The sequence below is a fragment of the Malus domestica genome, chromosome 15 (assembly GCF_042453785.1).
Source record: "Malus domestica chromosome 15, GDT2T_hap1".
NCBI classification, from domain to species: domain Eukaryota; kingdom Viridiplantae; phylum Streptophyta; class Magnoliopsida; order Rosales; family Rosaceae; genus Malus; species Malus domestica.
Window position 1 is genome coordinate 44,667,961 of NC_091675.1, and position 21,121 is coordinate 44,689,081.

At 39.6% G+C, this 21,121-nt stretch overlaps 1 protein-coding gene across 2 annotated transcripts; it reads right to left on the reverse strand.

Moving 5' to 3' along the window:
* Positions 1-4,068: 4,068 nt before the first annotated feature.
* LOC103407114 (aspartic proteinase-like protein 1) lies at positions 4,069-16,923 on the reverse strand. Of its 2 annotated transcripts, none has more exons than XM_029094882.2 (10): positions 16,446-16,923; positions 16,184-16,322; positions 15,493-15,734; positions 15,109-15,336; positions 14,851-14,989; positions 14,692-14,762; positions 14,501-14,600; positions 13,588-13,648; positions 13,429-13,500; positions 4,069-4,476 (listed from the first exon to the last, which is right to left on the reverse strand). In XM_029094882.2, exons 1-10 carry the CDS (start codon positions 16,745-16,747, stop codon positions 4,241-4,243), a joined length of 1,590 nt encoding a protein of 529 aa, XP_028950715.2. In that variant the 5' UTR covers positions 16,748-16,923; the 3' UTR covers positions 4,069-4,240. The 2 variants fall into 2 exon arrangements, with proteins under 2 accessions (XP_028950715.2, XP_070670112.1); XM_070814011.1 differs by having other exon boundaries at positions 15,493-15,768; positions 16,446-16,888.
* Positions 16,924-21,121: the final 4,198 nt, after the last annotated feature.

Genomic DNA, 21,121 nt, shown 5'->3' on the forward strand with positions numbered 1-21,121 from the left:
CAGCACAGTTCAAGAATAAGCTTGTGGAAAGTTACTTCTTCAAAAGAAAAAGTATCTCATATCATCTCTTCTTCATTTGCTTCTCCTTATCCTGACAGTTGAATGAGAGACAAGGAGAAGGAGAACAATCAACCGGAAGCCGAAGTCGAACCTCCGATCCTAGGTTGCTTGCTTGGAAGTTTGACTGCTTACCTTGTCTGTCACCTCTTTCGGCAGATCTCCTAGCTCGGCGACTTGGGGGACTCCTACTATAGGGTTTGTATCGTACTTGACCAAGCCCAAAACTACAAGTAAGCTTCAAGTGAAATTGATACATTACCTTGTGCATCTTCATCGGTTAAAGATACCACCCATGGATGGAGGAAAAGTACTTCCAGAGAAGATGTCACATCTACATATGAGACAGATAAGGCACGTGAAAATGATACCACACTTCGGTACTTAGAAGTTTCGTGATTACTCAATGGCTTGGATCTTGCAAGTCCCCAACCGAGGAGCTTCCCTCACTCGGGAACTTAGGGGAGCACTGTTTGTACCATACTTGACCAATCCCGAAACTACTGAGCACCGGTCAACGTTATACCGTCAAGGACCCAGAAGAGATTCCCTTCAACCAGGAGACCAATCACAATGCGACACGTGTCGACATCAGAAGCCAATCACAACGCGACACGTGTCAACATCAGAAGCCAATCACAACACGACACGTGTCAATGTTAGAACAAAACTAGAAACTCTCTTCTATAAATAGGGATCATTCTCCCACAATAATCTCTAATGTCATTTTGTACTAAACTATTCACTAGAACTCACAAAATGAGAGCTTGAACCTATGTATTTGTGTAAACCCTTCACAATTAATGAGAACTCCTCTACTCCGTGGACGTAGCCGATCTGGGTGAACCACGTACATCTTGTGTTTGCTTCCCTGTCCCTATTCATTTACGTACTTATCTTCACTAGTGATCGAAGCAACCAAGCGAAGGTCACAAACCTGACACTTTTTGTTGTACCAAAGTCCTCGCTGATTTTGTACATCAACAGACCACTTCATCCAAGAGAAAAATGATAAAATTATCCATTCAAATCCTCCTTAAAATGGTAGGATTATAGGGGAGTCTAATCTTTCTTATAATCCTCTCTAAATGAAACACCATTCACTTCCTCCTTCGTTCAACGAACTCATATAAAGGGGTGGGCATGGTTTGGTTCGGTGCGGTTTTGAGTGAAACCGAAACCAAAACCAAAATTTTTTGCAGTTCGGTTCGGTGCGGTTTTGAAGCCAAAACCGAAATGAAACCAAACCATTTGATTCGGTTCGGTGCGGTTTCAAACAGTTTCAGTTTGGTTTTTAAGAAAAAATGTACAATTTGCAATTTAACATATTAATTAACATTTCCCAGTAGCAATAGGAAAAAGACATTTGTTATGTAAACAATGAGCATGTTGCATGCAGTTGTGATGTTAAAATATGGTTTGTGCAACAAAAGGGTGTCCCTTACAATGTATAACATAAAACAAGTTGAATAACTTTGAATTCATTAAATGTGAGTGAAACTTTCATACTATAATATGTGATATCATACTTCAAATGAGTGCTTCATTAGATCATTGTTCAACTCTTGATAACATGATTAGTCCACCCTTGTACATGTATGTGTGTGTGTGTATGATGGTATAAAATAACAAAGGTCCTTCAAGTTAATGAACGAAAAAAAATGATGAATGATGATATTCTAGTGTGGTTGAGTTCATACTAAGTGTATAGATTCTAATAAGCAACCAATTAAAACATGAAATCTAATATGGACATTTAATTAAATGTTTATTAATATTTACGGTGCGGTTCAGTTTCGGTAAGGTTTTCAAAAGCCAAAACCAAAACCAAACCATTTTCTATGTTGCGGTTCGGTTTCAAAACCGAAACCGTTTCAAAACCGCAAAACCAAATCGTTCGGTGCGGTTTGATTTAGTTCGTGTTTCAGTTTCAATTTTCGGTTCTAAGTGCCCACCCCTACATATAAGTACTTATCACTAGGGAAGAAAGTGTAAAGCCACAGACATCGGGGCCTGCCAATGAAAGCGTCCAATGATGCCATATTCATATAATTTCCATAACTATGTCCCTTACCGTCATGCCTAGCTAGCTAATGGACTCTGTGCTATATCTCTATAAATTGGTGCCCTCGTCACCAAATTTTATAAACCAATTATTAAGCTTTGTCGACCAATTATTATGAGCTTTTATTTCAAAAACTCAAACATCAGGTGGCACCTTTATTCTGGTAGGTATATAAATATCGAAGGAACACACATTATTCGGTGTTGGCTTCATAATTGGTGCTTGCATGCATGCATGCATGGCTTCACACGTACGGGTCATGACATATACCTCCGTCGTCTAGGGTTTATTTGTTACCCCTTTCTGCAAAGTTCATTTCGAGGATGGTTTTTGGGTACTGTGGAAGATGCCCAATAAGTGGTGAGGCCCCCACGCAAAAACAAGGCACCAATTATATAAAGCATGAGCAGGGCCAGTCCCTAGTGAAATTCAAGCACTCTTGTGACCCTCCTCAACCGAATTTGAGGCTTCCTCGCTATTTTTTTTCTGTACCTCCTCAAACCCCACCTAACTATTGACAATATATACATACATATATATATATATATGTGTGTGTGTATGGGTTTCGAAAATACACATTTTTGACACACGTCTTATAGGGCTTACTTTGTTATGTATTTCAAAAATCTAAATCGTTTATATTTTAATATATTGTTCATAGATCATCCTTGCAAAAAATTAAACAAATTTAAAACTATTTAAATATTCATTTGTAGTAAAAACATAGATGAATACGGTTCTACAAAGAAACGCTAAACTTAATCCAATGGTCAAATAGTTTCAAATTTTGGTAATTTTTTATAGGCATGATTTTTTAGATAAGACAAAAAATAGACAGTTGAAATATATTACAGAGTGAGCCCCACAAAAACTGATGTCAAAATGTGTGTCAAAAGTGAATATTCCAAATCCTAAATCATATTAACATAAAGAATAAAATGTATTTTTATTTATACAAACAAATATGTGAAGGGAACAAGACATTAGATGCAGCTAGTAGCCAATATTAAGAAAAATAATTTGACCACAAGATTACAAGAAACATATGAGTAGGCTTCTTGCAAGAGGGGCAACCTACTTGCCCTAGCCAAAAACGGGTTTGGTAGAAATGAAAAATCTTGTAACAAAAATAATAGTATAACTATAAATAAATATAAATCTTAACCTCAACTATCCACTTGCAAATTCGTAAGTCGGAGCAAACCTCACAATATGAGATATATGCATTTGTCACAATTACTCATTAGTTATACGTGAGCCTCATGAGACGAGATTTACCAATCATCACGGTTAATTAATTTTGAGTCTCAGTTCATGAGATTTTCTAATAAAAGTGTCAAGTTCACGACGCGAGATTTATACAATCAATGTGTCACAGTCGCTAAAATATGTGTGAAAACGACCAGCAAGTAGCAAAGAAAAAGACTACAGAATAACAACTCATCCATCTGATCATCTTTTTCTTTAAAGAACTCGCCGCGTAGCAATCACAATCGTTTTTATCCTCAAACAATAAATATATCAAGATCGGAATCCAGATTCCACCATGGGATTGAAATTCCGACACAGCACAATCTATTTAGTGTAATTACCTCATATTTTAAGCAGTCACCAGATCCTGGAACCATGATTTTCTTGACTTTCAGAGTGTTTATTTAATAATACAACATTAAACAAAAACACAAACAAAAACAAAAAAAACTATAATGTCTGTCAATGTTCCTATCTGAATACGTAATACAACATTAAAAGGACCCGTCACTTTCATTGGAAATTAGGTCTATGAATCTCCTAAATATTTTCTAAATCCATGAATCTAAAATGCCGACCACAAAATTTAGTTGGGATACTTGTCAATATTATGACAAAAATTAAGATAAATCAAATCTAAGGTGCTAATAAACAACGGTACGTGTTCCATTAGCAACATAAAAAAAGCACAACACTACAGAAACAAAGGTAATTACCAACTCAAAGTAGATACACCAACAAAAGATCTTCCCAGTGCTCATTGATACAAAAACCAACAGGAATAGTAAAAACCATTTGAATTTTGGAGAGCTCGATAATAGTATAAAGAAATTTGTTTACACGTGCAAAGGGTTCAACTAGGTAAGATTAATGATTTAATAGACACATTAGCAAAAGTAAAGAACTGGTCAAGCAGAGCAGAAAAGGGATTTGCCTGGATGCTGCTGCAGAGGGTTTGGAGGGTGCCTTCCTGGCAATGGCCGGTGCAACGGTGTGAGGGTTGGAGATGTTCTGTTGCTCACTGGTTGGGACTGGGAGTTGGCTTGTTGACCCGTTAGTTGATGGCGCCTGATTAACTTTCTTACCGTGATTATTATTTTCACCTGCAGAATAAAAGCACTAGTGTTACCACATGCATAGAAGAGGGGGTTTGGACGCCACTGATATTAAGAACCTTATGTAGAAATTTATCTGTAATCTAAGCGATGTAGTATTCAAAATAAGGTGATCCACGATCCAAACATGAAAAGACCAATCCGAAGGGTTTGTTTCAAACAAAAATCGAATTTAAACATTTAATTAAAATGAGAAATCAGTATACATAGAAATCAAGTTAACATGACCATAATCAATTTGTTGCACAAAATTAGGTAACAAAAAGGTCAATAGAATCCGACTGTAATTTTACTTATTGTGAATTGGAGGCGGGGTATTGCCCCGCTTTTTGGACCAAAGTCCTGCTTGCAGGTCGATAAATTTTGAACAGAAAGGGAGGGAAAAAACCTGCCCAAATTTGCACTTAAAAAGTCAGGCCGGAGGTCTCTACATCAATTTCAACTAAGTAGTTTAGACAGAGTGACATATGCAATAAGCTAACTAACAATATAGGATCATCCACATAATTCTGACAATTTTCTACTTTTAAGTTTTTTACTGTATAATATCATATCTAAAGAGCCATTCTTCACACAAATCTGCAGATTCTGCATGTTGAATGAAGGACAAAAAAAAAACAACAACAACAACAACAACAAAGCCTTTTCCCACTAAGTGGGGTCGGCTATATGAATCCTAGAACGCCATTGCGCTCGGTTTTGTGTCATGTCCTCCGTTAGATCCAAGTACTCTAAGTCTTTTCTTAGAGTCTCTTCCAAAGTTTTCCTAGGTCTTCCTCTACCCCTTCGACCCTGAACCTCTGTCCCGTAGTCACATCTTCGAACCGGAGCGTCAGTAGGCCTTCTTTGCACATGTCCAAATCACCGGAACCGATTTTCTCTCATCTTTCCTTCAATTTCGGCTACTCCTACTTTACCTCGGATATCCTCATTCCCAATCTTATCCTTTCTCATGTGCCCACACATCCCACGAAGCATCCTCATCTCCGCTACACCCATTTTGTGTACGTGTTGATGCTTCACCGCCCAACATTCTGTGCCATACAACATCGCTAGCCTTATTGCCGTCCTATAAAATTTTTCCTTGAGCTTCAGTGGCCTACGACGGTCACACAACACGCCGGATGCACTCTTACACTTCGTCCATCCAGCTTGTATTCTATGGTTGAGATCTCCAACTAATTCTCCGTTCTCTTGCAAGATAGATCCTAGGTAGCGAAAACGGTCGCTTTTTGTGATCTTCGCTAGATTGCTCCGGTCATTAGTGTGGATAAGTATATAAATGGATAGAGATAGGAAAGCAAACACAAGATGTACGTGATTCACCCAGATTGGCTACGTTCACGGAATAGAGGAGTTCTCATTAATTGTGAAGGGTTTACACAAGTACATAGGTTCAAGCTCTCCTTTAGTGAGTACAAGTGAATGATTTAGTACAAATGACATTAGGAAATATTGTGGGAGAATGATCTCGTAATCACGAAACTTCTAAGTATCGGAGTGTGGTATCGTCTTGACTTGCCTTATCTGTCTCATAGGTAGATGTGACATCTTCTCTGAAAGTACTCTTCCTCCATCCAGGGGTGGTATCTTTAACTGGTGGAGATGCACAAGGTAATGTATCAATTTCACTTGAAGCTTACTTGTAGTTTCAGGCTTGGTCAAGCGCGATACAAACCATGTAGTAGGAGTCCCCAAGTCGCCGAGCTAGGTGATCTGCTGAAAGAGGTGACAGACAAGGTAAGCAATCAGAGCTCCGGCTGATTGTTCACATTCTCCTTATCTTACAGGCAGCATGAAGGATAAAGAGAAGAAAAATGAGAAGAGATGATATGGGATACTTTTGCTTTTGAAGAAGTAACTTTCCACAGGCTTATTCTTGAACTGAGCTGGAGGGTTTTCTGGTTTCCTCCAAAGAATAAGGCCGACTGAAGAATTTGAGGGTCAAAACAAGTCCATCAAATCTAGAGTATGTTCGACCCTGCTAATATGGGATACTTTTGCTTTTGACAGAGTAATGGATGTATCGGCACGTGTGCTGTTACGCTTGTCTCCACATGCTTCCTTGTATCCTTCTCACTTGCCCTATCTGTTCCTCAGGCAGATGCGGTATCTTCCCTGGGAGCATAAGATGTTGAAGATGAGTACTCGAGAGCAATGCCAGGTAAGTAATCAGGTAAGGGGTTCCAGGCAGTCAGTTCCTGGCTGGAAGCTTGATTCCAAGTGCTGACTGATTGCTCTCTTTCTCCTTGTCTTGCAGGTAAGAACAAGGCCAAAGGAAAAGACAGGGAAAAAGCATGATATGGGATACTCTTGCTTTTAACCCTGATGATATGAGATATTCTTGCTCTAGTATAGCTTGTTTGCAGAGGTATTATCGGGGGGGAAGAAAGCTGAATATTTCGAAAGGCTTCGTTGGGAGTGCCCTCTCAGATATGAGGAAGGGTTGAGCATTTTTGCAGGTCTGCCTGTCCGTTGGGGATGGAGGTCGACATATATAGGAGTCTCCCTAACAACAAGTAGTAATGCTATTCCTTTACCCTGCTTGGTCATAGCACGGTAGTGGGAGCTGCCAGCTTCACATGTTTTAACTCTGTCAGAGCACTTTGAAAAAGTGGTCTGTGGTATCTGGAAAGCTGATGTTGCGTGTGAAGATTACAGACAAGCTTTATCCAAGGAGATCCGGCTCTTGAAGTTGGGAAAGTGGTGCCTCTTCGGTTTTCGAACAAGCAATCCTATCGAGGATCTAGCTCTCGAGATTCGGAGAACGATGCCTCTTCGATTTTTGAGAAAGCAATCATGCTGGGGGTCTGGCTCTCGAGATTCGGAGAGCGGTGTCTCTTCGATTTTTGAGAAAGTAATCATGTTGGGAGTCTGGCTCTCGAGATTCGAAGGGCGGTGCCTCTTCGATTTTGGAGCAAGCAATCTTGTTGGGAGTGTTTTCTCGAATGTGAGTAAAGGTTGGGCATGTTTGCTAGTCTACCTTGCCACGAAGCACAGAGGTTGACACACAGGGACTTTCTAATTATCCAGCAATGGTACTGTTCCTTTACCCTCTTCGATTTTTGAGAAAGTAGTCTTGTTGGGAGTCTGGCCCTCGAGATTCGGAGGACGGTGGATTTTGGAGCAAGCAATCTTGTTGGGAGTGTTTTCTCGAGTGTAAGTAAAGGTTGGGCATGTTTGTCTACCTTGCCACGAAGCACAGAGGTTGACACACAGGGACTTTCCAATTATCCAGCAGTGGTACTGTTCCTTTACCCTTGTGGGTAATAATATGGTAGCTAGACCTTCAAAATTTATGTGTCTAAACTTTGTTAGTGCTGTTTCTTTGCTATTCTTTTACCCTTCTTGGTCAGAGCGATGTAGTGGGAGCTGCAAGCTTCACGTGCTCAACTTTGGCAGAGAACTTTGGCAAAGTTATCTGTGGTACCCATGAGCTATTGTTGCGTGTGGGAAGTTGGTGATTGAACAGTAAGATTCATGTGCTTTCTACTTCACCAGAAGTCTTCGACAGAATGCCCATAATTTCCGCAAAGCTGTGTGCGTGTGACAGGTGCTGACAAGGCTGGAAAAGTAGGTGCCTCTTCGATTTCTGAGATCGGCCCTCGTGGTCTCTGAGCAGCCCAGCTTTTGAGAAAGCGAGCGCCTCTTCGATTGATTCGGAGAACGATGCCTCTTCGATTTTTGAGAAAGCAATCGTGCTGGGGGTCTGGCTCTCGAGATTCGGAGAGCGGTGTCTCTTCGATTTTTGAGAAAGTAATCATGTTGGGAGTCTGGCTCTCGAGATTCGGAGGGCGGTGCCTCTTCGATTTTGGAGCAAGCAATCTTGTTGGGAGTTTTCTCGAATGTGAGTAAAGGTTGGGCATGTTTGCTAGTCTACCTTGCCACGAAGCACAGAGGTTGACACACAAGGACTTTCCAATTATCCAGCAGTGGTACTGTTCCTTTACCCTTGTGGGTAATAATATGGTAGCTAGACCTTCAAAATTTATGTGTCTAAACTTTGTTAGTGCTGTTTCTTTGCTATTCTTTTACCCTTCTTGGTTAGAGCGATGTAGTAGGAGCTGCAAGCTTCACGTGCTCAACTTTGGCAGAGAACTTTGGCAAAGTTATATGTGGTACCCATGAGCTATTGTTGCGTGTGGAAAGTGGGTGATTGAGCAGTAAGATTCATGTGATTTCTACTTCACCAAAAGTCTTCGACAGAATGCCCATAATTTCCGCAAAGCTGAGTGTGCGTGTGACAGGTGCTGACAAGGCTGGAAAAGTAGGTGCCTCTTCGATTTCTGAGATCGGCCCTCGTGGTCTCTGAGTAGCCCAGCTTTTGAGAAAGCGAGCGCCTCTTCGATTTCTGAAATTGGCCTTCGTGGTCTTTGAGCAGCCCAGCTTTTGAGAAAGCAAACGCCTCTTCGATTTCTGAGATCAACCCTCGTGGTCTCTGAGCAGCCCAACTTTTGAGAAAGCAAACGCCTCTTCGATTTCTGAAGCTCCGTCGAGTGCAGATTTTTATAGGGGCTGGCATTAAGTTCTAAAGCACACTTGAAATCCACCAGTAGAAGCTCCATTCTTGCACTTCTAAGATCTTGATTTGTCTGACCTCTTCTCTCTTCAACACCTTTGAAAATGTCTGGCCCCTCCGACCGTCATTTTGACTTGAACCTTGTTGAAGAGGCAGCCCCGCCTTCTCCAGACAACATATGGCGCCCATCCTTCGTCTCCCCTACTGGTCCTCTTACCGTTGGGGATTCCGTAATGAAGAATGATATGACCGCTGCAGTGGTGGCCAGGAACCTTCTCACTCCCAAAGATAACAGACTACTTTCCAAACGGTCTGATGAGTTAGCTGTTAAGGATTCGCTGGCTCTCAGTGTTCGGTGTGCAGGTTCTGTGTCTAATATGGCCCAACGCCTATTTGCTCGAACCCGCCAAGTTGAATCATTGGCGGCTGAAGTGATGAGTCTCAAACAGGAGATTAGAGGGCTCAAGCATGAGAATAAACAGTTGCACCGGCTCGCACATGACTATGCTACAAACATGAAGAGGAAGCTTGACCAGATGAAGGAATCTGATGGTCAGGTTTTACTTGATCATCAGAGATTTGTGGGTTTGTTCCAAAGGCATTTATTGCCTTCATCTTCTGGGGCTGTACCGCGTAATGAAGCTCCAAATGATCAACCTCTGATGCCTCCTCCTTCTAGGGTTCTGTCCAGTACTGAGGCTCCGAATGATCCCCCTCCGGTGCCTTCTCTTTCTGGGGCTCTACCGACTGCTGAGACTTCTCCTAAGCAACCTTTGTGAAGGCTCCCTCTTGTTTGTTTATTTTGACTTATGTATATGTACATATTTGTAGCTTATCGGGAATATCAATAAATGAGCTTTCCTTCATTTCAACGTTTGTGTTAAATACACCAAAGCCTTCTTCGCTAAGTTCTTTGAATTTTCTTTTGTTGAAGCTTTGTGAGTGGAGCATGTAGGTTGAGGTAGTGTTCCCTTAATTTCCCGAGTGAGGAAAACTTCTCGGTTGGAGACTTGGAAAATCCAAGTCACTGAGTGGGATCGGCTATATGAATCTTAGAACGCCATTGTGCTCGGTCCTGTGTCATTTCCTTCGTTAGATCCAAGTACTCTAAGTCTTTTCTTAGAGTCTCTTCCAAAATTTTCCTAGGTCTTCCTCTACCCCTTCGGCCCTGAACCTCTGTCCCATAGTCGCATCTTCTAATCGGAGCGTCAGTAGGCCTTCTTTGCACATGTCCAAACCACCGTAACCGATTTTCTCTCATCTTTCCTTCAATTTCGGCTACTCCTACTTTACCCCGGATATCCTCATTCCTAATCTTATCCTTTCTCGTGTGCCCACACATCCAACGAAGCATCCTCATCTCCGCTACACCCATTTTGTGTACGTGTTGATACTTCACCGCCCAACATTCTGTGCCATACAGCATCGCCGGCCTTATTGCCGTCCTATAAAATTTTCCCTTGAGCTTCAGTGGCATACGGCGGTCACACAACACGCCGGATGCACTCTTCCACTTCATCCATCCAGCTTGTATTCTATGGTTGAGATCTCCATCTAATTCTCCGTTCTTTTGCAAGATAGATCCTAGGTAACGAAAACGGTCGCTCTTTGGTATTTCTTGATCTCCGATCCTCACCCCTAACTCGTTTTGGCCTCCATTTGCACTGAACTTGCACTCCATATATTCCGTCTTTGATCGGCTTAGGCGAAGACCTTTAGATTCCAACACTTCTCTCCAAAGGTTAAGCTTTGCATTTACCCCTTCCTGAGTTTCATCTATCAACACTATATCGTCTGCGAAAAGCATACACCAAGGAATATCATCTTGAATATGTCCTGTTAACTCATCAATTACCAACGCAAAAAGGTAAGGACTTAAGGATGAGCCTTGATGTAATCCTACAGTTATGGGAAAGCTTTCGGTTTGTCCTTCATGAGTTCTTACGGCAGTCTTTGCTCCTTCATACATATCCTTTATAGCTTGGATATATGCTACTCGTACTCCTTTCTTCTCTAAAATCCTCCAAAGAATGTCTCTTGGGACCCTATCATACGCTTTTTCCAAATCTATAAAGACCATGTGTAAATCCTTTTTCCCATCTCTATATCTTTCCATCAATCTTCGTAAGAGATAGATTGCCTCCATGGTTGAGCGCCCTGGCATGAACCCGAATTGGTTGTCCGAAACCCGTGTCTCTTGCCTCAATCTATGCTCAATGACTCTCTCCCAGAGCTTCATTGTATGACTCATTAGCTTAATACCCCTATAGTTCATGCAATTTTGTACGTCGCCCTAATTCTTGTAGATAGGCACCAAAGTGCTCGTTCGCCACTCATTTGGCATCTTCTTCGTTTTCAAAATCCTATTGAAAAGGTCAGTGAGCCATGTTATACCTGTCTCTCCCAAAACTTTCCACACTTCGATTGGTATATCGTCTGGGCCTATTGCTTTTCTATGCTTCATCTTCTTCAAAGCTACAACCACTTCTTCCTTCCGGATTCGACGATAAAAAGAGTAGTTTCTACACTCTTCTGAGTTACTCAACTCCCCTAAAGAAGCACTCCTTTCATGTCCTTCATTGAAAAGATTATGAAAATAACCTCTCCATCTGTCTTTAACCGCGTTCTCTGTAGCAAGAACATTTCCATCCTCATCCTTGATGCACCTCACTTGGTTTAGGTCCCTTGTCTTCTTTTCCCTTGCTCTAGCTAGTTTATAGATATCCAACTCTCCTTCTTTGGTATCTAGTCGTTTATACATATCGTCGTAAGCCGCTAACTTAGCTTCTCTCACAGCTTTCTTCGCCTCTTGCTTCGCTTTTCTATACCTTTCACCATTTTCATCGGTCCTATCATTGTATAAGGCTTTACAACATTCCTTCTTAGCCTTCACCTTTGTTTGTACCTCCTCATTCCACCACCAAGATTCCTTTTGGTGTGGGGCAAAGCCCTTGGACTCTCCTAATACCTCTTTTGCTACTTTTCGGATACAACTAGCCATGGAATCCCACATTTGGCTAGCTTCCCCCTCTCTATCCCACACACATTGGGTGATTACTTTCTCTTTGAAAATGGCTTGTTTTTCTTCTTTTAGATTCCACCATCTAGTCCTTGGGCACTTCTAAGTCTTGTTCTTTTGTCTCTCTTTTGATATGTACATCCATCACCAACAAGCGATGTTGATTAGCCACGCTCTCTCCTGGTATAACTTTGCAATCCTTACAAGTTATACGATCCCCTTTCCTCATTAGAAGAAAATCTATTTGTGTTTTTGACGACCCACTCTTGTAGGTGATCACATGTTCTTCTCTCTTCTTAAAGAAGGTGTTGGCTAAAAAGAGATCATATGCCATTGCAAAATCCAAGATAGCTTCCCCATCCTCGTTTCTCTCCCCAAAACCATGGCCACCATGAAAACCTCCATAGTTGCCTGTCTCCCTGCCCACGTGTCCATTTAAATCTCCTCCTATAAATAACTTCTCCGTCTGAGCAATTCCTTGCACCAAGTCTCCAAGGTCTTCCCAAAATTTCTCCTTCGAACTCGTATCCAACCCTACTTGAGGTGCGTACGCACTAATCACATTGATAAGTTCTTGTCCTATTACAATCTTGATTGCCATGATTCTATCTCCTACCCTCTTGACATCTACGACATCTTGTGTCAAGGTCTTGTCCACGATGATGCCAACACCGTTTCTCGTTCTATTTGTGCCCGAATACCAAAGTTTAAACCCTGAGTTTTCTAGATCCTTTGCTTTACGACCAACCCACTTAGTTTCTTGTAGGCACATAATATTTATCCTTCTCCTCACCATAACTTCCACTACTTCCATAGATTTTCCCGTTAAGGTTCCTATATTCCACGTTCCTAAACGCATTTTGCTCTCTTGAACTCTACCCTTCTGTCCTAGCTTCTTCACCCTCCCCCGTCTAATAGGATCAAAGTACTTCTTTTGTGTGTCCCGTGTAAAGTTGATAGGAGCATATGCTCCCAAACAACTTTGAGTGGAGTCGTTCGAAAAGAAGTTTCTATGGCCCCCTTGCTCATTTAACACTGCATCCGGGTGCCGATGGAGATACAGCGACCCTTACTCACTTATCACTGTGCTCGGGCCACACAGTGCGCCACTTACGGGTGACGCCCTAGCTTTAGCGCGATTTCGTTCTGGATTCATTTTCATAAGGATTCGACGTGATCATGGAGTGCCGGCTGTCGACTACCTGACGCCCTCCCCCTCCTCTTTTATCCGGGCTTGGGACCGGCAATGTAAGAACATAGGCGGAGTTAAGGACAAAAAAAAAAAAAAAAAAAAAGATTTTATATGTTCATAAAATCAGTTCAAGTCGATGAGAAGCAAAGTGTATAGCTGAAAGAACTAAAACTTCCAAGTCAGCATAAGCAGTAAATTTTAGGTACTTACAATTGGCATTGGACCAACCAAACTTCAGATTTTCCCTGTCGAAAACCAGGCGATAACCCACCATGAAGTTCTCTGCAACATAAATGTTATCCAGGTCATAAAAATATAGTGTGCGTAAATGAGAGCAAGAGAGTGGAACAGGCATAGGGGTCTACTCACGTCCAATGATGCCATACTCATCATCTGTCCGCAATAAAGTTAAACAGAATATCGTATATTTCTGCACCCAAAATTCCAATGTATTTATAAATTTTATATTGAAGCCTTTGAACAGAATAAATCCTAAAAGATATAAATTACAAGTGCATGAAGCTGAGATAAACTTCGGAAGTTCAGTATGTTCAAATGAGGGTTTTACAAGACCCAAAGGATTTATGTCAAGCTATGAAGAAATGGACCATAAAGTGTAACATGGAGGGGATTAGAGAAACCCTCCATGTGCATTACAAAAGTATGTGGGATGGTTTTTTTTTATGACACCTCCCAAGTAGGGTTTTGCAAATCCCTCTCACATGGGATCCCCTCCATGTTACATTTTATGGTCCATTTCTCCGTAGCTTGACATCAATCCCTTGAGTCTTGTGAAACCCTCATTCAAACATACCCAAGGTTAATTACCCTACCATATACTATACAGAAGCATACACATATAGCAAAACTGAGAACAGTTTGGCCAATTGGATCTGCACTATGGAAACAATTTTCCAAAAAGCAGTGGCAAAACGATTTTTCAAACAGCAGCAGTAAAACTATTCACGAGGCACAGATTTTTCCAAAAAGCCTGATAATATCTCACGTCTTTTCCCAGGTTATGACAATTAAGAAAGAATATGTTTCGCAGAGCCATACACAAAAGATTAGCAGAAATTGATAAAATATTTTCCTCCAAGAATTGAACACAACTATAAATTTTCAAAATATAGAAAACTTAGCCACAAGTAAAAGGAATAAATGCTAACCATGTCGATAAACATCTCTAAGGCCTCAAGGCTCAAGGATTCTCATCTAAACAAGTTTAACTAAATGAAATGCCTTGAAAGTATTATGCCCTCAAGAAGTAGAATTACTTTACCTGATCCAGAGTCTCAGAAAATATTGGCTTATTGACTAGAAAGCTTTGGTTCAGAGGGAACATGAGTTTCATAGTAGGAATGTTAAGCAACTCCAATGAACTTTGCATCACAAGAAAACAAGACATTCAGTTTGACAGAAATGAGATAAAGCAAAAAGGCTTTAAGAAAGCTCCTCAGGTAAAATCCAAACCTGACATTATAGCAGTACTTCCAAGGCGACTGTTGGAGGTCAATTCTAGTAGCATTCACTTGCTTGTCAAACTGTTATCATCAAATGGTCAAAGTTTTGGACCCTTTAAAATAAAATTCATATTTTACATAAGTAAAAAAATAAAAATAAAAACAGCACCTCAAATACAATTTTTTCATAAACTTCAGTTGGAACATAAGTAAAAGATGAGCCGCTGTCAACCAGAGCTTGGAATCCAGTTTGCTTCAGACAGGAACGCGCAACACAACATTGCTCTACTCCAACAGAATACGCAACACTGAAGCAAGATAACAAAGAAATTATACCTTTTAAAGCTAGAGCATCTAAATAAGATTTATGAGCAGCTCTAGAAGTCACAAAGCTAATAAAACCAACATCAATTAAAGAGACACATACTACTTTTCTTCCATAGGCAAGAAAGGAGTAGATTGTTGGGCAAGATGTCCTTGGTCACCAAAGAGAATTCTCCCCGAACCATTGGCATCAAAACAAAGTGAAAATGAATTCTGGATCATTCCTGCTTTTGCAAGTACGCTCGGAACCGAAATCTCCCCAGGTCCCAAACCCATGACACCATCAGGAGCAGCTCCTTCCAAATAGCCACCAGTTTGTTTCCTACCACAGCTGCATTGTTTGAAAAATAAAGTATAAAACAGAGAAAAAAAAATCAACCATTGCTAACAACTAGCAAACAAATCATCACTTATGATATTCATGCATACCAACTAGCAAGTCAGTCACAACCAAAATAGACAGGCAGAGCATTGAATGAAAACACACCCAACGATGACTGGAGCCTGCACAGAACTAGGTGCTGTATTTTTGCTGGCAGATGTCAAATGTAAAACATCCTCAATCAGAAATCCAGAGCTTGCAGTATTTTCTGACTTGTACTGAACAATGTAAGGGCAAGGTTCTGCTGGACCTTTGCAATTCGTGCTCGATTTGCATAACTGATGGCTGCAACTCAGTTGTTTGCTGGTACTTGATAAAGATGGTCTATACTGATTCAGATCCCTATCCTGCACCATAGATGCTCCATATATGGGGGAGCACCTGCCAATCAATCATGGGAATTAACTGCTAAAAGTCTTAGCCGTCGAGATATTATCTTTTAGGAAATTACCAGACTTGAACACAGAAGAAACACACTAGATATTTCACAGACCAAATAATAATCAAGAAAGCATAATTCTCAAATTGCTAAAATAATCAGAAATCCAATCTCAATTGCTAAACTGATCAACACCAAATAACGACGAAATTGAAAAATTGATCATTTCAGCCATTGGGATTTCAAAAATGATCAGTTAGGCCAATTTTCCAAAAAAATTACGAAAACATCATCATAATTAATAAACAAAATTACAAATGACAAGTAGACTTGACAAATAAATTTACCGGACAAAATAAATTAAAAACTACAAAATGCGACCCAAATAATTAGTAATTTGAGAAGGGAAAGGTATACCAAAGAATCATAATTGGAGGCAGACAGAGGGGCACATTGTATGCAATCACATGGAACCCAAAGCAAATCGCTCCCACCATCCAATGCAACCATAAACGAAACATTCGGTGTCCCTATGTCAATCCAAGCATAATGCAACCTGAAAATCCATAAAAAAAAATTCATATAATTAACACATAAAAACTCAATTAATTTTCAAGAAAAAGTATATTTTTTTGCTTCGTTTCCTGAGTAACCAAACAGGGAACTGAAGTACACTCACCAATCAAGCTCGTTTCCGAAGAACAATGTCTGGCTTCCTTGAGAAGGAATCAGAAGATCGCGTTTCGACCCCAGCTTCAGTCTGTGCCGCTTTAGATCGCTTTTCAGAAGAAGCTGAAAGTAGTTGAAGCTGTTCCTCTTAGGCCATGTCTTCAGGGACGCGTTTCCGCCGCTTCTGGACTCCCAAACCGCCATGGCCTCCTCCGAGAAGCGGTGGACGAGCTTCGACGACAATGTGAGGGAAAGTGAAGCTTCTGCGAAGAGGCAGAAGGATAGTAGTAAAATAAGAGTTCGATTCTCCATGAGAAGTCGAAGAGAAAACCCTAAAGGTTTTCGAAATGTGGAATATTCGGTCTGAGGATGAAGAAGGATACTTCGGAGAGGAAAAAGCGTGAGTCTTTTTTTCCAGATTTCGAAGCAGTGAGTGAGAGACGAGGAGCTCAAAGGTGTTTGCTAAATTACGCGCCGGTGAATAGTACGCACTACTAGTAGTGGGCATTATCTTTTCTTTTTGGTAAATGGGCTCCATCCATTTTGTTGAAGATATAACTCTTGTTCAGGCCCGTTACATTTGCGGCCCATCAAAACTGAAACAAGAAAGAAAATCGGTCACACTTTGGATTCCTTTGAAATTATATTATTTTGTTTTTCATCTTTAATCCTTAGGCAAAAACTTAAGAGTGGTACTATGCCCATTACATTGTCTTATCTCTTTATCTACATTATATTCCCACCCTCCCTAAAGAGTGTAAAAACTCATAAACTCTTTCCTCACCCACCATTATTCCCAAAATAACCCTACATCCTTCCTCTTCAATTTTTCCTTGTTTAAAAAAGTACCATTATCATTAAACAAAATTCTACAACTCCCAAGGTAAATTATTTCTATAAGCTCTTAGCGTAAGCACTAAGCAAGTAAACTACCTTTAAATCAAAGGAAAACTAATAAAAATTGTTTAAAAACTTTGAGTTTTAACGATAAGGACAAAATAAAGGGTAAAGTGAATAGTACCATAATTGACTTTTTATTGTAAAAATGTGGTTTTCCATTAAAGTGAATAGTACCGGAAGTTTTTCATTAAAGTTCCCTTAAATCAATGACTATCTCCACTAGCAGCCCCTTCCCAAAATCCCCAGAACAGTAGCACTAACCCCCTAAACCCCAACCATGCCGCCACCAACACCCTGAAATCCTCAGCCCAATCACACCACCACCTCTCAAAACCCCATCTTAAACGTACCAACACTCTTAATCCCACACAACACCAATAACCAGTGCCCCGCCTTGGTCACCAACCATTCGCAGCACCTGATGTGGTATAAACTAACACACAAATTAAACCCTATAATTTAGATGATTGTAGTATGAGTAAGTAGGAATCGTTCTAGGTCGGGGATTATGAGTGATGCTAATCAACTCAAATTAGACTTAAAAACTGAAAATTAGACAAAACTAACACAAAACACTAAGGGGGGAGGTTTTTGGACGAAATTTTGACTTAAAACAAGTAAATTGTAGAAACAAAGTAGGTTTGGACGAAAATTGGGTGAAATGCTAGCTAGATGATTCTTCTCCACACATGAAACATATGCATACAAATTGATTTCTGGTTATTATTCCTATAAACCACGAATGACAAAGCCCCAAATTAATTGTGAACAGGACTAATTAACTCTCAGATTTTCCCAAGTTCATTAAATTGGACTCAGCGACGTAATCAAATTATTCTTCTCAAGTTCCCTAACTATGAACAACATGATAGAGATACATATCAAAGATCATTAAGTTCTATGAAAATCATAAGCATTGACAAAGCATTTGTAACTATGAACTGCATGATACTCCTGCCAGGAATTTACTTAACTCAATCATGAAAAGTGACTTTTACTACTTTCAAATATAAGTTCATAACGATTAGGTGAAATTCCCTTATATTCTAGCATCAAATCCCTACATGCAAACTAAGTACGCGTCCTTAATCAACATACAAGAATAAGTTCTTTATAAAATAAATAAGTAAATCACATTCATGGTTTACGAAACAATAACTGGATGTAATCAATTTATATAAAACATATGATCATGGCTTCGAATTCACCTCTAGCTAAAAAAAATTTAGTTACACATGTTTGTCATAGTTGAAAAGCAATCTAAAATAAACATTGAAACTAAAACTAAGGATAGAAAGAACCCAAGACGCTCTAGCAATCCAATGGCATATTGCACAATCCTTGGATGCAGCACGGCTCAAAACTCCTTATCTCCTTCCTTTCTCGCAAGCACGGCACAAGTCTCTAAAATTCTCATAAGCATGTGCACACTGATATATTTTCTCTCTAAAACTCTCTCTCTCTGAAAAATCCCCTCCTCAAAGTTGCGGCACAATGTGTGTATATATAGGCAGACTCACGGCACCAATCCTTGGAGGACAAGGATAAGGCACGACACAATTATAGGAGAAAAGGGATTAAATTGTTTGCATGATTTTAGGACTTCTAGAATCAAATATACATTGTTAAAACATGATAAGTACTCACCCTTTCAGTTGGAGATAAGGTAAGATAGGATTAGGATAAGATAATATAATGTTAGTTGGATAGGATGGATAAGATAAGATTGGATAAGGTCTCCTTGTTTTCAGCTGATTCCTTGTCTTCCAAGCCTTAATTTAATTCTTCCAGATTTGTAGCACATTTTTAGCATCATTTCTCACCAAAAACGTCCATCCATTATGCTCCATATGCATGCTATCCAATCCAAGTCCAAAACTGCTCCAAATTGCTCCATTTTGCCCTTTTTTGTCACCTTTGCCAATTGGACCTACAAACACACGAAAATAGTTTAAATCACTATAATAAATATAAACTAACTAAGTAAATACAAAGAAATAAGCTAACAAAGTCGCACAAATATGCTCCTATCAAATTCCCCCACACTTAGCTTTTGCTAGTCCTCGAGCAAAATGAAGAAAACAAGACACAACCTAAACCTTCCAACAATTGCCTCAGGGATTTCCAATGAAACATGGCACGTTAAAAATCACTACTCCCATAGATTTTAGTCATCCTTACCCTCGAGCTTATACTTAATCGCAGTAACCACTCACTAGCTCGCATTTAATCAATTAAAACAACATTTTGAATGTAGTAGCATGCCTTAGAGAATTCACTCAATTCCTCATCGGATATACTCTCAATGCCTTAGAGAAATTCACTCAATTTCTCACTACACTCCCTATTCTAAGTATATGTGAGAAGATTGATGTAAACATATAGACTAACACTCACATATGTTATAACAAAGAAGGCACTTTTTGGAATTATTAATCTAACATGTGTACGATCTCATGAACGAAATGCCATTACTTAGAAGCAAGAACCAGAGATTCCATATGCTCGTACCAATTTCAAACTCCACATATTGAATAACATAACAATCAAGATAAAAGTCTAAGGGTTGTAATTGGGCTAAGGTATTGGCTAACAAAGAATGGTTAAGGATAAACAAATGTTCTTAAAGTGATAGTAAGCAAAGTAATGAAATCAACACTTAGAATTCAAATTTTAATTGCAGTACCCAACTTTAAACACAAAAGGGAGATTCGTACAACATTTAGGATCATATTCACATTTTTGGACCCTTTTTCAACAACCAACACTTATGAAATCATTCTCACTTCTTTCCAACTTTTTTTCTTGTTTTCCTTCTTTTTTTCTTCCTCCTTTTTTTTTTCTTTTCTTTTTGGTTCACAAAACATACTACTTCACCAATTCACAAGGACAAATTCTTCCCCCACACTTGTTTTTCTACATATTGTAGATCAAAAGGAATTCCCACTATTCTTTAAGAACAAGGGTATGGATAGTCCTATACTAGGCTAGGTAGGGATAATGCAAGCTAACAAAAAAAAATAGGCTAAATAAGGCTCAAATGGGTTAAACCTTCAATACATATGCAAGGGATAAGGCTTTTTGGCTCTGATGGTAACTAAACAACTTTATCTTGTTATTTGTTATGCAATCAATTTTATGCTTTGAATGAAACGGGCATGAGTTCTAGTATTTGAATCTAAAATGATGAAAAAACATTTTAAGTAGCAACCGACCAAAGAACTAATGAGATCATGCAACGACTTTAGAAAACAAGAATATCACAGATTAATAACTCTCCAAACAAAGCATAGGCTCAAGTCTCTCAGGGTTGTAGCGTTAGTTTGAGTTTCTTCCTTCAAGCATGTTACAAAAACTGATTTTTTTTTTCTTTGTGATTATATATGAATTCGTGAATGACAACTACAACTAAGCATTAACCGAAAAGCATATCAAACTTCCACCCATGTTTGTAACTTTCTTTAACAGTCATGCACTTAAAAGCCAAATCTTCATCATTGTGTTGGAAGGTACCCTAAGACACAAACAAACAACAAAAATGACTCTTTTTGGTATTTTTCTCAAAAATTTTCGATTTTTTAATCACATTAATGGAAAAACAAGAATGAACATCATTAGGATACTTAACGGATTCAGAAATATTAAAATTGATCACATTGCCATCAAACTCCATGGTTAACGCTTCCTTGGACACATCAATCTTGGTTTGGGCTGTTTTTTTTAAAGGTCTTCCAAGTAAGATTGGCAATGGTGTAAAGTGGGTTGAATCATCCATCTCAAGCATAG

What these genes read in the sequence shown, in the direction of transcription:
- LOC103407114 (XM_029094882.2), bottom strand. Translation starts at nt 16,747, where the DNA reads ATGGAGAATCGAACTCTTATTTTACTACTATCCTTCTGCCTCTTCGCA. An exon ending in TTCGGAAACGAGCTTGATTG is followed by an intron (nt 16,323 to 16,445) that starts GTGAGTGTACTT and finishes ATGGATTTTCAG; the next exon opens with GTTGCATTATGCTTGGATTG. An exon ending in CAGGCTCCAGTCATCGTTGG is followed by an intron (nt 15,337 to 15,492) that starts GTGTGTTTTCAT and finishes CAAACAATGCAG; the next exon opens with CTGTGGTAGGAAACAAACTG.